The sequence below is a fragment of the Pezoporus wallicus genome, unplaced genomic scaffold, assembly GCF_028554395.1.
Source record: "Pezoporus wallicus isolate ANWC-B61680 ecotype Strahan unplaced genomic scaffold, APGP_CSIRO_Pwel_v1 contig_5785, whole genome shotgun sequence".
NCBI lineage: Eukaryota > Metazoa > Chordata > Aves > Psittaciformes > Psittacidae > Pezoporus > Pezoporus wallicus.
This window is the reverse complement of record NW_026641150.1, coordinates 5,531,843-5,545,643: the sequence shown is the minus strand read 5'-3', so window position 1 is coordinate 5,545,643 and position 13,801 is coordinate 5,531,843. Positions and strand designations below refer to the sequence as shown.

The window sequence follows — 13,801 nt, the reverse complement described above, 5'->3', positions numbered from 1 at the left end:
CACGTTGACAGCAGCCGGGCGGACGCGCCGCCAGGCATTACCGGCGGTGACCGCTGCTTTCAGCGCCCACTGAAGCGGTCACGGCATTGCTCGAGTTCTGCTGTCTGTTTCCCCGCTCTCTTCCAGGGCCCGAAGGCGCCGAGGAGCGCGGAGCTGGCCCCTGGAGGCGGCCGCCCCCCCCGCGCCGCTCCCCCGCCCTTCGCAGCGGCACCCGTCGCCGACGGCGCTGCGGCGCCCCCTGCCGGTCCGCCCGCCCCCGGCTGCAGCCACGACCAGCAGCTCAGGTACGACCCGACCCTGCCCGGCCCCGGCCGCTGCGCATGGGGAGCCCTGCTGCACCCGGGTTGGATTCGGCGTGGCCGCGCTTCCTCCGGCCCCCCAGCCCCAGGGTGGTGGGATGACTCCGCTTTCCCTCCGCTGTCTCAGGCTACCCTGGGTACGTGGGGGAGGATCCACCTCGGCATCCAACTAGACATGGGAACCCAAAAAATAATGTGATGATACTCAGAACTCAAAACACAAGCCATTCCCACCGACAGCAGAAAAAGAAATCCCGCTTTTCTAAAATCCTAGCACCCAGCCTCACAGCGAGGCACCCACATCACCAGGGAGGGCATGTGCTGTCCCAGCCCCCAGTTTGAATCACTCAGGATGCCCAGCACAGCTAGGAGTTTAGGTTAGGCCTCCTCATACTTAGCCCCCTGCCATACCTATGAAAGCGCCCTATTTCTCTCTTCAAAATGTGGGATTCATGTGGTCCTTCTGTTACAGCAATGTTGCTTTTTCTTTTTTCCACACACCAGACTGTTGCTCAGCCAGCCCATTCAGCCCATGATGCCTGGGTCCTGTAACGCAAGACACCCTTCAGACCTCAGCATGGCGGGATCCCAGGCTAAGTATGTGACTTGTCGAAGATAGAACATCAAAGTTGCTTTTGAGCAGAAATAAGCCTTCTTTAGTTAAATGACTAAGTGTTACTATGCTGAACCTGCCTTCCGGTGTCAGGGTCAGCCTTACCATGCCTGGTCACATCAGGAAGGATGACAGAGGGGCACACAGCAGCATTTCAACAAGCCAAGGCTGGGGGAATTTTTCATTGAATCATCATCACAGAATAGTTTGGGCTGGAATGTACCTTAAAATTCATGTAGTTCCAGCCCGCTGCCTTGGCCTGGTTGAAATACCAGCGCTGAGAACACCGTGCTCAATGGACAGTGAGGCACCGGTGTAAGGCCACTGGAGCAATGCCTAACCTACACAGCAGAAAGAATCAACAGGCTCCTGCACCTGAGCTCACCTGGAAAAGCTGCTGAACAAACCATCTCAGTTGTTTGCCGCCTCAAGGCTCAGATGAAGAAAGCAGAAAACATTGATTGGAATATGCATTTTTTTTTATTTAGCTGTTTTTTTGTCACTGTACTTAATCACGACCTGCTAAAATAATAGGCAGCTGTTCACATGTAATTACTTTAAAAGTAATTCTGCGTGTTACCTTGGAAAAGTATGTATTTAGTACTTTTTTTTTAAACATCACTATTCCTGTTTAAGAGTATCTTGAGACACATTTGGCAACCTTAAATACACAGCATTTTAGATATGCTTTTAAGCATCTCAGTAAAAGAGGCCTGATCCGCAAAGGCACATCTCCCAGTTCACATAGACTTCCTGACTCACAGGACCCTTTCTTAGGAGCTCACATCCTAGTACAAGAACCCGAACTGCAGCATTTCTGACTAACCCCTAATGTTGAACAGCTGTTGAGTGAACACACGCCACACTATGATCTCATCACCCATTAGAGGACAAACAGAACAAGGCTGGGTTGGCAAAAGCTCCACTGTGGTTCTGCCCCCGAGCTCCTACAAAACAACACATATTTTACGTACTGCTATGCAAAAGCAGGCTGGCAAGAGGAGCCAAGTATTTTATTTCTGTCCCATCCCTAACCCCAGAGGACTTCTAGAGGCTTCTTCAGTTCCTACAGTGTGACCCTCCCCATGGGCAGTTGTAGGGGAGCACAGGCAGCAGAATGGGGGTGTATTTACTTCTCTCTCACTGTAGTTCAGAGCTCAGCATATTAACACAGAATCAAAGGCCATTTGGCTTAATGAACCTGCAATGTGAATGCTGTGGCTGAAGACTTGTATAAACCAGAATCTTCAATAAATCTAAACTGTGGTCTGTATTTGGAGGCAAGATGTACTGTGCTCTCCAAGTCCAGCTCATGCGCAGATTAAGGGGAAAACAGTGCCGCCAATGGTGCCATCATTTATATTAGCAGGTCCCAAGAACTGGAATCCTTTATTAGGAATTACTCATGAAGACTAGGGACTTCCATCCCTACCTTAAGAGAAGACCTCTGCTTTCAACAGTTTGTTCTTGACTGTTTCGCTTCTTTCTTCCACAGGTATTCCCAAACCCAACAAATCTTTCAAAGTCTGGAAGTGCAGACTTCCAGCAGCAGCTCTCCAATCATACTGATGGGACAAGCAGTGTTAAACCAAGGGTTTGCCACTACACCTCCTTCCCAGCCATCCTCTCTGCCACCTATGCAACTCCAGCACCAACAGCATCAGCAACAACGCTACCTGCAGGTAGGGTAGGACAAAGAGGGCCCCAAACAGGGCCTCAGGTTTCAGTGGGAGCCTGAAATTAGAGGTACTGAAACATGCGAGACACTGCCACAGTGCCATGTACCCTTCCAGTACAGCAAGGGAGCAGTGAGAACCATCAGAATATTTAAAAGCAAAATTACTGATTCTGTGCATTGGAAACATAATCAGATTATCCTGGATATATTTAAAGTGTATTTCTAGATGGAGAAAATTGCTGCCTTAGGATTTATTCTGTACTCTTTATTTGGTAAAAAATTTGCTTAGTTTACAAGTCAGAAAAATGATTTTTAATTACCAGTATTGACATAAAATGAGATCTGGATCAGGTATTGATCCCTGCAGTAAATTAATATATTTAAACATCTCAGCTCCACAAGGCAAAGAAGATAAGCTGAAGCACATTGCCTAGAAGAACCAGGTGATTTGAAGATGTAAAAATACTTTCTTTTTGACCTAATTCAACACATTCTAAAGGGGAAGAGGGAAATGAGTTGTCTCTATTAATTCAAAAGAGCTGAACTGAGTCTATAAAACCTGATCACATATCCAGTGGTATCACTGAAAGAGTATCATCAACCTCAAATGATTAAACTCTTGTTATTGAAATGAAACCCTTATCATAGCTGAGAATTAATGAAAAACTATGTGAGATGTCGTTCCCAATAAAAGCATCTGCAAAATTCACATTGACTTCACGTCTGCAAGTTCACACCCTACTATAAACTCACAAAAAGGAAGGGCTAGAAGGGACAGTGTGAGGTACACAGGGATTCTCTGTTTCATTTCTGTTTCACTTCTATCATCTGTGTCATTTCTGGCACTTTCACCCACCCTGTTCCTAAACAGGCTTTTCAGGATAACCTGCAAATCCTAGGCAGTGCACTCCTATTAGAAAATCTTTCTCAATGCCTGATTGTAATGCTCTTTGTTGCTATTTATGTCCATTCCTTCTAGCATTAGGTAAGCTAGCCACACATGAAACAGCCCCAGAAATAAAAGCCAGCAAACTAGTAGTATTTTGAAGCACCCTGTACATTGAGGACGAAGATCTTTAACATGTGAAAGAATCGAACACCACGATGAATTTTATTTTATCTGTAGGTGCAAACACCAAGTTCTTTGCACAATGAGCAACCTGATTCTTTGCTCCTGCCACCTTACTCGCCACAGCAAGGAAATATGGGGTATCACCAGACACAGCAGCAGCAACAGCAGCAGCAACAACTAACATCAAGAAGAAGCAATAGCTTACCAGAATCATCAAATTTACCACAGCCACTGCGATAGAGTCCCACCAGCACAATCAATGCACGATTAGCTTTAACCAATGGGCACATGGGGCAGAAGAGAATGACTTTGTACTTCTTTTGCACAAGCATTTCTTTCAAAGCTCTATGACAGAAGTATGTCACAGAGTGCAGACTGCCACGGACAATGCATTTGTGGCATGCTGGATTCAATTTGTGCTGTCTCGTGAGCACAGTATGTACTGCGAGAGCAAAATGAAAAGGAACACTATCCTGTGCAGCCTCCATCATTCTTGGGTGCATGGGAGGAGGTGTTCAGTCTTGGCGTGTCGCTCTGAAAGCTATCTGGCAATTCCAGAAGACTGTTGACAGACTCATGAGGTACTTGGCCTTCACTGTTTCAGTTCTTCTTTTGAGTATGAAAAGCACTGCATCAAAGGTCTATTGAGGAGAGAACAAGAGATTATTTTTATTATGATTATTGTTATTATTTTGCACAACTGCACAGAGGACAAAACCTAGGCACTTTCTGTAAAGAGAAGTTTGTTTCCTTATTCTTGTGGCCAAATTAGCACATCCAATGGAGGAGAAAGCCCAGTCATTGGTGAAGATGGTCTATAGCTCATAACCCTTGTTTTAGAATCTGAAGAGTATTATGCAGCTTACCCTAACTGTTCTTCATTACTGAAAAACAAAAAAAAAAACCCACAACCCACACTGGACTGTTTTCTGTCTGAACTGTGATTGCAAAGGAAAACTCAGATTGTGAACACAATCATGCAACTCTCTGATAGTACAGCATGGATCCTTCTTCAACCTGAACTTACCCACTGCAAGTCTCGGAGAAATATGCACTGTGTTTTGGCCCACTGACTTGGGATGCTGCAGACTATTACATATCTCTTTCATTATAACATTTAGGATTGAATTTTCCTTTGGGGAAAAAAAAAAAGAAATGCACTTTTCGCTTTTTTTGTATGTTTTCTGTTGATATGTTTCTAAGAAAGATTTTATGTAATTATAAAATAAAAAGTAGTGTATTGTACAGCTGTTGTAATAATGACCTATTTCTATATAAAATAAAATTATATGGAACTATGTGGAAATTATTTTGTATATGAAATATCAACTCATTTCACAAGTATAAAGATTGTGCTTGTGCTTTTTTGTGAGTGGATATTTTGTAATAAACTAATGAACTAGAAATGTTTTTGTGAAGGGAACTACTGTTTCATGCTATATACAACTCAAACTATTATTTTTTTCCATTAATGATGGACAGTTGTCTTTATTTGTAGAATAAAATAAAATAGCCAAAAGGCTTTACTGCAGGACTTGCACACATTTTCCTCTGGCTGTTCAACTATGTGAATAACTTCAGATTTTTAACATTATCCATAACCTTGCATGGTGTTTGGTACGCAGTTAACAAAACCAAGTATTATCCTATGGGATCTTCGTGACAGCACAGACAATGAGAATGGTAGTTCAAGAAGTTACATTAGCTGCTAGTCAAGATGGCTCATTCTAAGCTCCTTTAGAACTGTAAAAGACCTTCGGCAGCTCTGCACTTCCAACCAGTTTTATCTTAGGACAAAGCAGATGGTTTAAAGAATGGTTTGACCCAGCCCATGCCAGGGCTTTGACCCATGACCACTCCTGAGTTTTGTGACACATCTCTGCTGGAATTGCTACCATGCCCACACTGTAGACAGTCTAGTTTCCACTTTGGCATCCCTGTGCAGATTCTTCTTCACATTAAAATCAAATATATTGCAGAATGGAGCAGCGAAGGTACAGGCCTGATTTCCCTCTGCTGAAACTGTGGCAGGAGCAGCAACCTCCAACACAGAACCAAGCAGATAGCTCAGCATAGCAGTGTTTTCATTCACCACGGCAAAATTGAAAGGGGATGGCCCCCAGGACAGCTTGCAGCCATCCAAGTCAGTGTTACCTTCAAAAGGGTGCAGACCATGCTGCTCTTCCTACCACATCATACGTGGGTGTTCAGCTATGGTTTTCATGCCATAGAGGAACAATGGAGATAATTGGACTGAGAGAAGGAAATGGTAAAGCAAACTTTCTGAGAAATTATAAAGGTTTATGTGGCCTTAGTTCAGAAAAAGCTGTAAATCTGAAGAAAACCCACTGGCAAAATGACTCCACTCCTTCCGCAGCAAGACTTGCTGGTATCACTGATCAGTACACCTGCATTTCAGTCCATATTAGCTTACTTCAGTGAGAGAAGATCAGGGAATCAAATATCTGTTTTCTAAACAGTGTTTAGATATCAGATCTGGTCTCTAAGAAAGATGGCTAACTTTAGGTACTAGGCTGGGTTAGCCTGCTTATTGCTTGCACTCAGTGAAGCAAGAGTGACCCCACCAGATGATGTTTAAAGAAGCTAAACCCCAAGGTGCTTCCACTTCATGTCTGAGGGAACCTCTTTCTTTCCTTTAACTATAGACAAAACTAAGCAAAGGCCAGCTGGCTAAGTTAGAGTCTAACTTCATAAATTCCATCCAGTCCTGTATGGGCTTATTCTGGGAAATGGGAGAATAAATCTGTAGGCCAGTCAATGAAAGCAGGCAAAAGGTAATGAAGGAACATGAGCACCTCAGCAGAAAGCACAGTAGAAGCAGCACTTGATAGTGCTATGATGGAACTACTATGATGAAAGTCACAGGAAGAGAAAATCCCTTGAGGGATTTCTTTTACTCTCAGGGATAGTTATAATACACCTACATCTCTTACGATTGCAAACTGGTATGTCCAAACCAAGCTCAGCCTCGGAGCAAACACTTATGTTTCTAAAACCAGCAGTACTGTAAGCTGCTAACAGGGAGCAGCTGTAAATAGGGTGGGGTTTTCTAATAAGCTGGTTTATTACACTGTTTGGACAGGTACAGAGCACTTACAACAACAGATTTATGTTAGTACCTGGTTTTTCACGCTCCTCCTCATTTCATCCCTGTACACACGTTCTGGGTTTGGATTATTATACTTGTTCCCTGTTGAACGCAACGCATGTCAATCCTCTTCACTGACCTGGGCTGTTGTGATTCATTATAGCCAAAACCAAGCTTGCTCGGACACACTGTCTCAACCTGGGGCATTCGTTCTCCCAGGGCTGTGGAGGCAGGGCCACTGCAACACCCAGCTTCTGCCTCAAACACAGGAGCTGCGCATCTGAACAGGAAAAGCTGCTTGCTAGAAGCACACCACCCCATCTGAAGCCGAGCTCCCCACACAACACCCCACCTAAAACAAAGGTGCCTAAACAGCGATGGCACGTAGGCAGGTGGCCACCTGAGGGACACCCGATACCCTCAGGGACGTCGGCTCGGACTCGCCAGAAGCAGCCCTCCGGTCCGGAGAGCCGGAACCAACACCCCAGACACCCATTTGCACAACCCGCTGCCACAGCACGGCACAGCAGCTACACACGGGGCACCTGGAGACGAACTGACACCCTGCACATGCGCGGCCCGCCCGGCCTAAGCGCTTCCCGGCGGCGGCGGCGCAGTCCGCCTCAGCCGCATCCCGGAAGGACTCTTGGCTCCCACAGTGCTGTGCGCGGTCTTTTCCGGCCTGTACCCGGGCGGGGTGAGTGGCGGCCCGGGGCCCGTTTGCTCAATCCGCGTCCATCTGCCTTGCGGACCGCGCCGCCGGGGGAGTCCTTCGCCTGGCTCGGCGTGGGGAGACGTTCCGGTGCGGGAGGCACCGAGTGGTGCCTCTCGGCGGTTCGTGTTCGATGGGGATGGGGCCCATCTCCCTATACCCCCTCCGCTCCCTTAGGCCTGCGCTGAGGCGGGCAAGGCGCGGGCTCGGGGAGGTCTGTGGGGTCTTTGTGGGGGTTTACGACCCGTGCTGGGCCTTGGTGACGGAGGAGTAAAGCTGTAGACCGCTGTCAGAGCTTGGAAGGAGTCTGTCATCACCGTCTCCTTTTCGGAACGGGCTGAGCTACCCACCTGGGTCGCGTCGGAGCAGGAAGGGACTTGGACATGCTGCGGCAGGACGGGGTGGTCTCAGGGTCGCTTGGTGCTGTCCAGGAGCTTAGTCTTCATGGCATGTAGGCTCAGATCTGTTTCATGTTTCTGTCAGGGAGATGAAAGTAAAGCATTTGTGATGCTGGAAAGTTGCTGTATAAAATCTGCAACTGCTGCGACCCCGGGGATGAATTAAGCTTAAAGTTAAGTTTCTGAATGTAGGAGTGGTGTTGCTTGAGGAGCTGGGAGGGAAGGTGACGGGAGAAGTTGGGTCTGTGTTTGATGCGTACATGGATGCTTTTCAGCGTTGCTCAGATGGCTCCTGCAAAGAAAGGTGGTGAGAAAAAGAAGGGACGCTCTGCCATCAATGAGGTGGTAACTAGAGAATATACCATCAACATTCACAAGCGGATCCATGGCGTGTAAGTTCTTTTTATCAGTGATACAGGCCTTACATAAAAACAGTGTTTGGAAGTTGGTTTTAAATGGCAGAGAACAAATCCTTACTGTCACTGATGTTAATGTGTGACAGCTTAGTCTCTTGTGCTACAGTTGTGTCCTGAGGAAGCAGCTCTCTACCTGTGCAGACCTCCAGTTAAGATGTGGCTTTTGGGAACAAGCAAATTTCTTTTTCTGTGGGTGTTCCTGGACTTAAATTGAAGTTAGCTCTGTTCACCTCTGTGCACAGGTTGTCATCTGTCTCAGGTGAAGTTTAAAGTTTAGCCCACTATAGCAAGTTTTAGAAGTGAAATACTGTTGTCATCGGATGATTGGCTCTGTGCTTATCACTAAATTGTGTGAGGTGTAAATTGGGGTATGACTTGCTTGAAACAATACTTGTGTGCAGACAAGAGTAACTTTTTACCTGACAAAATGTTGAACCTCATACAACCATGTAGTGGTAAAGTGCTTGAGAGTACTTCTTGAGAAGATGCATCTCCCTTTGATTCTCTGTGTATGGCTGCAGTCACATGGAAGAAGACTATATCCAAATCAAAATAATTGGTGAAAATGCTGAAGCTGGCTTAGAATTAGAGAGAAACAAGACAGTATAGCAAACCCATGGGTTATGTTGGGAGGCAGTGGCACATTTAAATGGCAATAAGATGTTCTGGCCTTGCCTGTTGATTGCTTATGGCAATTCAGCCAATTTTTAATACTGATGATCCTGATATCCGCTTTTCTTTTTGGATTATCCTCTTCTTAGCCATGAAGTACTTAGGGGTGCAATATTTGTTGTTTAATGCTTGTCTCAGTTGTAATCACTCACACACTTCCAATTTCCAGCACTAAATATCAACAGCAGTGTGCAAATAACCCTAACTAGAACCCACTGTGGGACCTCAGACACTCCTGGCACTAGTTGCATGTCACAGTGTGGAAATAATACATATGGCATAACACAGTGCAGCTGTAACTTTTAGTCTAAATGTCTGGTTGTGCAGAATCTGGCCGTAACAAGCATGAGACAAGCTATACTTGTAAAAAAACCCAAAGCTGTTCTCATGGTGGCATTGGTGCAGTCGTACTAATGTGAAGAAAGTAACCATTGGCAGCCTTCCAGTATCTGAAGGGGGCCTACAAGGAGGCAAGAGAGAGACTCTTCATCAGGGACTGTAGTGATAGAACAAGAGGGAATGGGTTTAAAATTAAACAGAGGAAGTTCAGGTTATATAGAAGGAAAAAGTTCATTACTGTCAAGGCGGTGAGGCACTGGAACAGGTTGCCGAAAGAAGTGGTAAATGGTCCATCCCTGGCAGTGTTCAAGGCCAGGCTGGACAGAGCCTTGGGTGACATGGTCTAGTGTGAGGTGCCCCTGGTCATGGCAGGGAGGTTGTAACCAGATGATCCCTAACTATTCTCTGATTCTGTGATCAAATACTGTTTAGCAGAAGCTGTTATTTAGAATAGCATCATTTTCATTCTGCCGTTTATTTCAATACAGATACAGTTTTGTCAAGTTTATGTTACTATTGTACTGCTTTTCTCATCAGCTTGTTACTCAGAGTATTTGTGAAAGCTCTGATCTCTAAAGTAATATTGTGATAAGTTTTAATGTCATCCTGTTTGAATAAGACATCTGGGCAATCTGGCAGTTGCAAAATTTTAACTGAAATTATTCTACATAAAGTGTTTAAGGCCAGGATGGGTGGGACTTCAAGGAACTTGCTCAAGTGGAAGGTGTCCCTGCCCATGGCAGGAGGGTTGGAACTAGATGAGTTTTTTATGGTCCCTTCAGTTCAAACCATTCTATGATTCTGTGTGTGGTTTCTATTAGGCATAGGTATTAAGGTTAGCAGCTATCTACCAGAGTAAAAGTCTAGTCATATTATGGTGCAGCTTGTCCTAAAGTTAAAGAAATGGCTTTTGTGTTTGTCCCAGGGGCTTCAAGAAACGAGCACCGCGTGCTCTTAAGGAGATCCGCAAATTTGCGATGAAGGAAATGGGTACTCCTGATGTTCGCATTGACACCAGGTTGAACAAAGCAGTCTGGGCTAAAGGAATAAGGTAGGTTTCTGCAACTTTCCTTATTGGGTGAGGAAAAACCTTGTAACTGTATGTGGAGGTACAGGACTTGGAAAAAAAAAAAAGTGTATGACTTCCAGTATTTGCATATTCTGTGCAAATGCTTGCTTTCTTGCAGCATGCTAGGCTAAGCTTTCTGTAACCTCTGTGTTTCTGGTCAGCTCCCTCAGCATATTTGTAGCAAAGCTGTAGTAAACTCTGGCACTGAAAAGAACTTCCTTCTACCTCTAACAAGAATAAAGCAAAGGAAAGAAGGAATGTGGGGCAGAAGGCAGGGGGAAGGAAAGGATTGGAGTATTGTAATACTGTAGTATCCTAATCCCTGTTGCAGCAGTTTTTCGAAATGTGTACTTTTAGTGATACCTGCAGTCCATGATAAGTACCTGGGATTTGTGTTATGTGTTTAAACAGGTTTAGGTTTCAAAGCATGCTGAATTGATACTGAAATACTACAAAAGGAAAAAGGTGTATTTTAAATAGGGACATTAATCTTGTGGGAGTACAAATGCTAAGTAATTTAGGGGGCAGAAAGTAGTCTGTTAAATCAGTGCTACACAGGCAGCTGATGTGGTGTTTGACATGTGCGAAGATAGTCCAAAAAGACTCCTGTGAGGAGTGGGATGTCTTAAACCATAGTAAAAGATTAACTGGTGGGGATTAATATTGTGAGTGATACACTAGATACACGTGAGCCCTTGTTTTAAACCACATCTCCTAGGAGTTATATTCCCAAGTCTAGCCTCTTGACATATTTACAGTACTTTACTCAGAGCTGTGTGCTTAGGCCACCCCTTCCTTCAAAGATAGGGTGGGAAGATGAGACTAAGTTACTGGGCCTTCTGGGCAGGGATTGTTTGTCCTTCCTGTTGAGATGTTCCAGTTCATAGGCAATGAAGAAGTAGCAATTGAACTGCTGACAGTGTATCTTCAGAGCTTAGTAGTGAGGCTGCTAATCAAGACTTAGCTAGTAGAAGTGTGGTCTGTGGAGAAAGGAGTCTTTCCAGTGTCAAAACTGCAGTTTTCACTGGTTAGAATAAATAATGTATGCAAAGTAAAATACCTTCTTCTGGAAGGATGAGGAGAGGCTAAAATCAAGAGGCCAGCTACTATGATAGTGATCTAAGTAAAGTAGTGAAAAATGCTATTGACTTACTTCAAGAAGGGAGTAAGAGCAAGTTCCCACATCTTACTGTATCCATTTGATTTAGTAAGTATGCTCTTGGGAACATACAGCAAGCCGGAAGTTACTTCACATATGCTATGAAGCAAAATACTCTGAGCAGGAGTTTCCCAAACTCTCAAGCTCATTTGAGGTGAGAGATTACTTAAAAAATGATGTGGATTAATTACTTTGTGCCCTCCCTCAGCAGCGTATTTTTGGCAGTATTAGTGGAGGATGCTAAGCTTTGACTTTGTCCTAGGTTCCATGCTACTAAGAAGGAGAAAAATGACTGCTATAGCTGAGCCCAGGACAGACTTGCTGTCAAAATCGTCTTAAGTGAATTAGTTGTATTTCTACGTGCTTTGTGAGGAAGAAATATTGGATCAGTTGTATGCTTGTGAATAAGATCTTTATTCAGGTCTGCTGCTCACTAGAATTTCCGTGTGACTTCTGTCATACAGATTGGACAGTACTCTGACTCTTGACAGGGGCCTCAGGCTTTCAGAACAGATTGTTGAGGTTTTTTTTCCTCACTCTTTCCTGTTCTAGTAAGAAATGTTAGTAACAGCTGCTTGCTGATCATCCACACTGTGCTTCATGACCATCTTCATAGTATTTCCTCAATCATTTGTGGACAGAAGATCCACTTCTGACTTTATGCTCCCACTGGATTATGGGAACATCTTATTCAAGGCCTGGTTAAATCTTAGCTGCTGAACAAAACTAAAAAACCAAACCAGAAAAGTTCCTCTAAGGCACAGGATTTCTGTCTTGTTATGCTGAGATAGAAACAGAATTAACTCATCATGTCTTTGCACAAATAGACAAAGCATAAGAGTTTGAAGGGGGGTGGGAGAGTAATCATGGAGCAATGAACTTTTCTATGGATTATCAGGTTTCTGTACATATTTTACTAAAAATTAATCTGTTGTCTTTATTTTAGGAATGTTCCTTACCGTATCCGTGTCCGTTTGTCCAGAAAGCGCAATGAGGATGAAGATTCACCAAACAAGCTATACACACTGGTTACCTATGTACCAGTCACAACATTCAAAGGTGAGGTTGCATGCCGTCTCTTTTCCTCCATGCTGTGTTTTCTGAGCAAGTAGCAAAGTGGGACAGCTCCTCTTGCAGTGCAAAATTCAGATGAAAAGCATGCTGAAAGGGCCGTACTGCTGGCTTAAACTAGCTCTGCTGTAGAGAACAGGGCTGCTAGCTTGCCTGATCAGCATTAAAAAGTAAATACAGGATTTAGTGAACTATCAATTAAATTTTGAGAATAAAACCCACTAGTCATAGTTGTTTGGGTAGTTTTAAAAGTTTGTTCTCCCATATAAAGTCCATCCTCTGATGTCAAAAGCTCGAGCAGGTTGAGCTTTTTTTGCTTGTCATCTGAGAATTGTCTTACTTGCAGAATTATTTTAACACAAAGCTTTCGGTGAAGTACTTGTCTGTGTAGTATGCTCTTCCAGAAGGCAATCACCAAACTAGCTTTGAAACTGTAGGTGTGCTTTCTTGTGAAGACTTGCATATACATAAGAGGAATTGTCCTAGCAGTAGGTGGTGATACAGTTTCTTGTTTTGCAGGTCTACAGACAGTCAATGTGGATGAAAATTAAACTGATTTACATTACAATAAAAGGATAAAAAGAAAGTTTATTCCTAAATTGGTTCTTTTATTGTCCAATCTCTTCAAGCTCTCATTCATGAAGCATTGAGTTGAACAGGTGACAACATCTTGAAGTATCTTACTTTCTTTGGGCTTGTATATAAGGGTGTATAACTTTCTTAAAGGTACTGTAGACTTCTGTTAGATGTGGAATAAGGAAGATATGTGGGTGTTCCTATGGGGGTGGCAAAGTCCTACTGGTTTTGTTTATTCCTGTGGGAATTAAGAGCCACTACACAGCTATTTTAAGTTAAGGACAAGTTTGTTTAAAAAAAAATAACAACAACCCCAGCCCCCCAAAACTTAGAGTAATATTTCATACATGTAATCTCTTATGGGTAAAGTAAGCTCCCTGTATTTAGTGCCCCTCTAATCTCCTAGGCAGAAATGGTGAGCTTTTCTGAAGCAGGTCTGTGCTCTGCACTGAAATATGGCCTTCCAAACCGTGAATTAATTGTGAGCATGCTAGCTCAGGGAATTAGTTTAATGAAGTAGGGACCAAAGGCACTTGCTTCCGTAAATCAACAAATACTGTTAATACAAGTCTAGTATAAAAAGGGTTTATTGAAAAGTGCATGTTTTCACAGACCAAC

At 44.0% G+C, this 13,801-nt stretch overlaps 2 protein-coding genes across 9 annotated transcripts in view; both read left to right on the top strand.

Moving 5' to 3' along the window:
- Nucleotides 1-5,193, top strand: part of NPAS2 (neuronal PAS domain protein 2) — a 104,723-nt gene extending 99,530 nt beyond the window's left edge. For 5 of the 7 annotated variants that reach the window (XM_057422222.1, XM_057422223.1, XM_057422221.1 and 2 more), the window contains 4 exons: nucleotides 127-284; nucleotides 804-896; nucleotides 2,408-2,594; nucleotides 3,717-5,193. In XM_057422222.1, the coding sequence (XP_057278205.1) occupies nucleotides 127-284; nucleotides 804-896; nucleotides 2,408-2,594; nucleotides 3,717-3,902 (624 nt within the window). In that variant the 3' untranslated portion in view covers nucleotides 3,903-5,193. Of the gene's footprint in view, nucleotides 1-126; nucleotides 285-803; nucleotides 897-2,407; nucleotides 2,595-3,569; nucleotides 3,675-3,716 lie in introns of those variants that run through there. The other 2 variants (XM_057422224.1, XM_057422227.1) reach the window with 2 other exon arrangements.
- A 2,198-nt stretch (nucleotides 5,194-7,391) lies between these two features.
- RPL31 (ribosomal protein L31) lies at nucleotides 7,392-13,193 on the top strand. 2 transcript variants are annotated; one of them, XM_057422355.1, is made up of 5 exons: nucleotides 7,392-7,468; nucleotides 8,157-8,273; nucleotides 10,234-10,359; nucleotides 12,483-12,595; nucleotides 13,127-13,193. In XM_057422355.1, the coding sequence occupies exons 2-5, from the start codon at nucleotides 8,167-8,169 to the stop codon at nucleotides 13,156-13,158; spliced, it is 378 nt and encodes a 125-aa protein (XP_057278338.1). In that variant the 5' UTR covers nucleotides 7,392-7,468; nucleotides 8,157-8,166; the 3' UTR covers nucleotides 13,159-13,193. The 2 variants fall into 2 exon arrangements, with proteins under 2 accessions (XP_057278338.1, XP_057278337.1); XM_057422354.1 differs by lacking the exon at nucleotides 7,392-7,468 and having other exon boundaries at nucleotides 8,134-8,273.
- The last annotated feature ends 608 nt before the right edge of the window (nucleotides 13,194-13,801 follow it).

Bases quoted from the DNA above. Each gene is read 5' to 3' on its own strand.
- RPL31 (XM_057422354.1), top strand. From the start codon at position 8,134: ATGCGTACATGGATGCTTTTCAGCGTTGCTCAGATGGCTCCTGCAAAG. The intron at 10,360-12,482 runs GTAGGTTTCTGC...TCTTTATTTTAG, and splicing joins GTCTGGGCTAAAGGAATAAG to GAATGTTCCTTACCGTATCC. The intron at 12,596-13,126 runs GTGAGGTTGCAT...CTTGTTTTGCAG, and splicing joins ACCAGTCACAACATTCAAAG to GTCTACAGACAGTCAATGTG.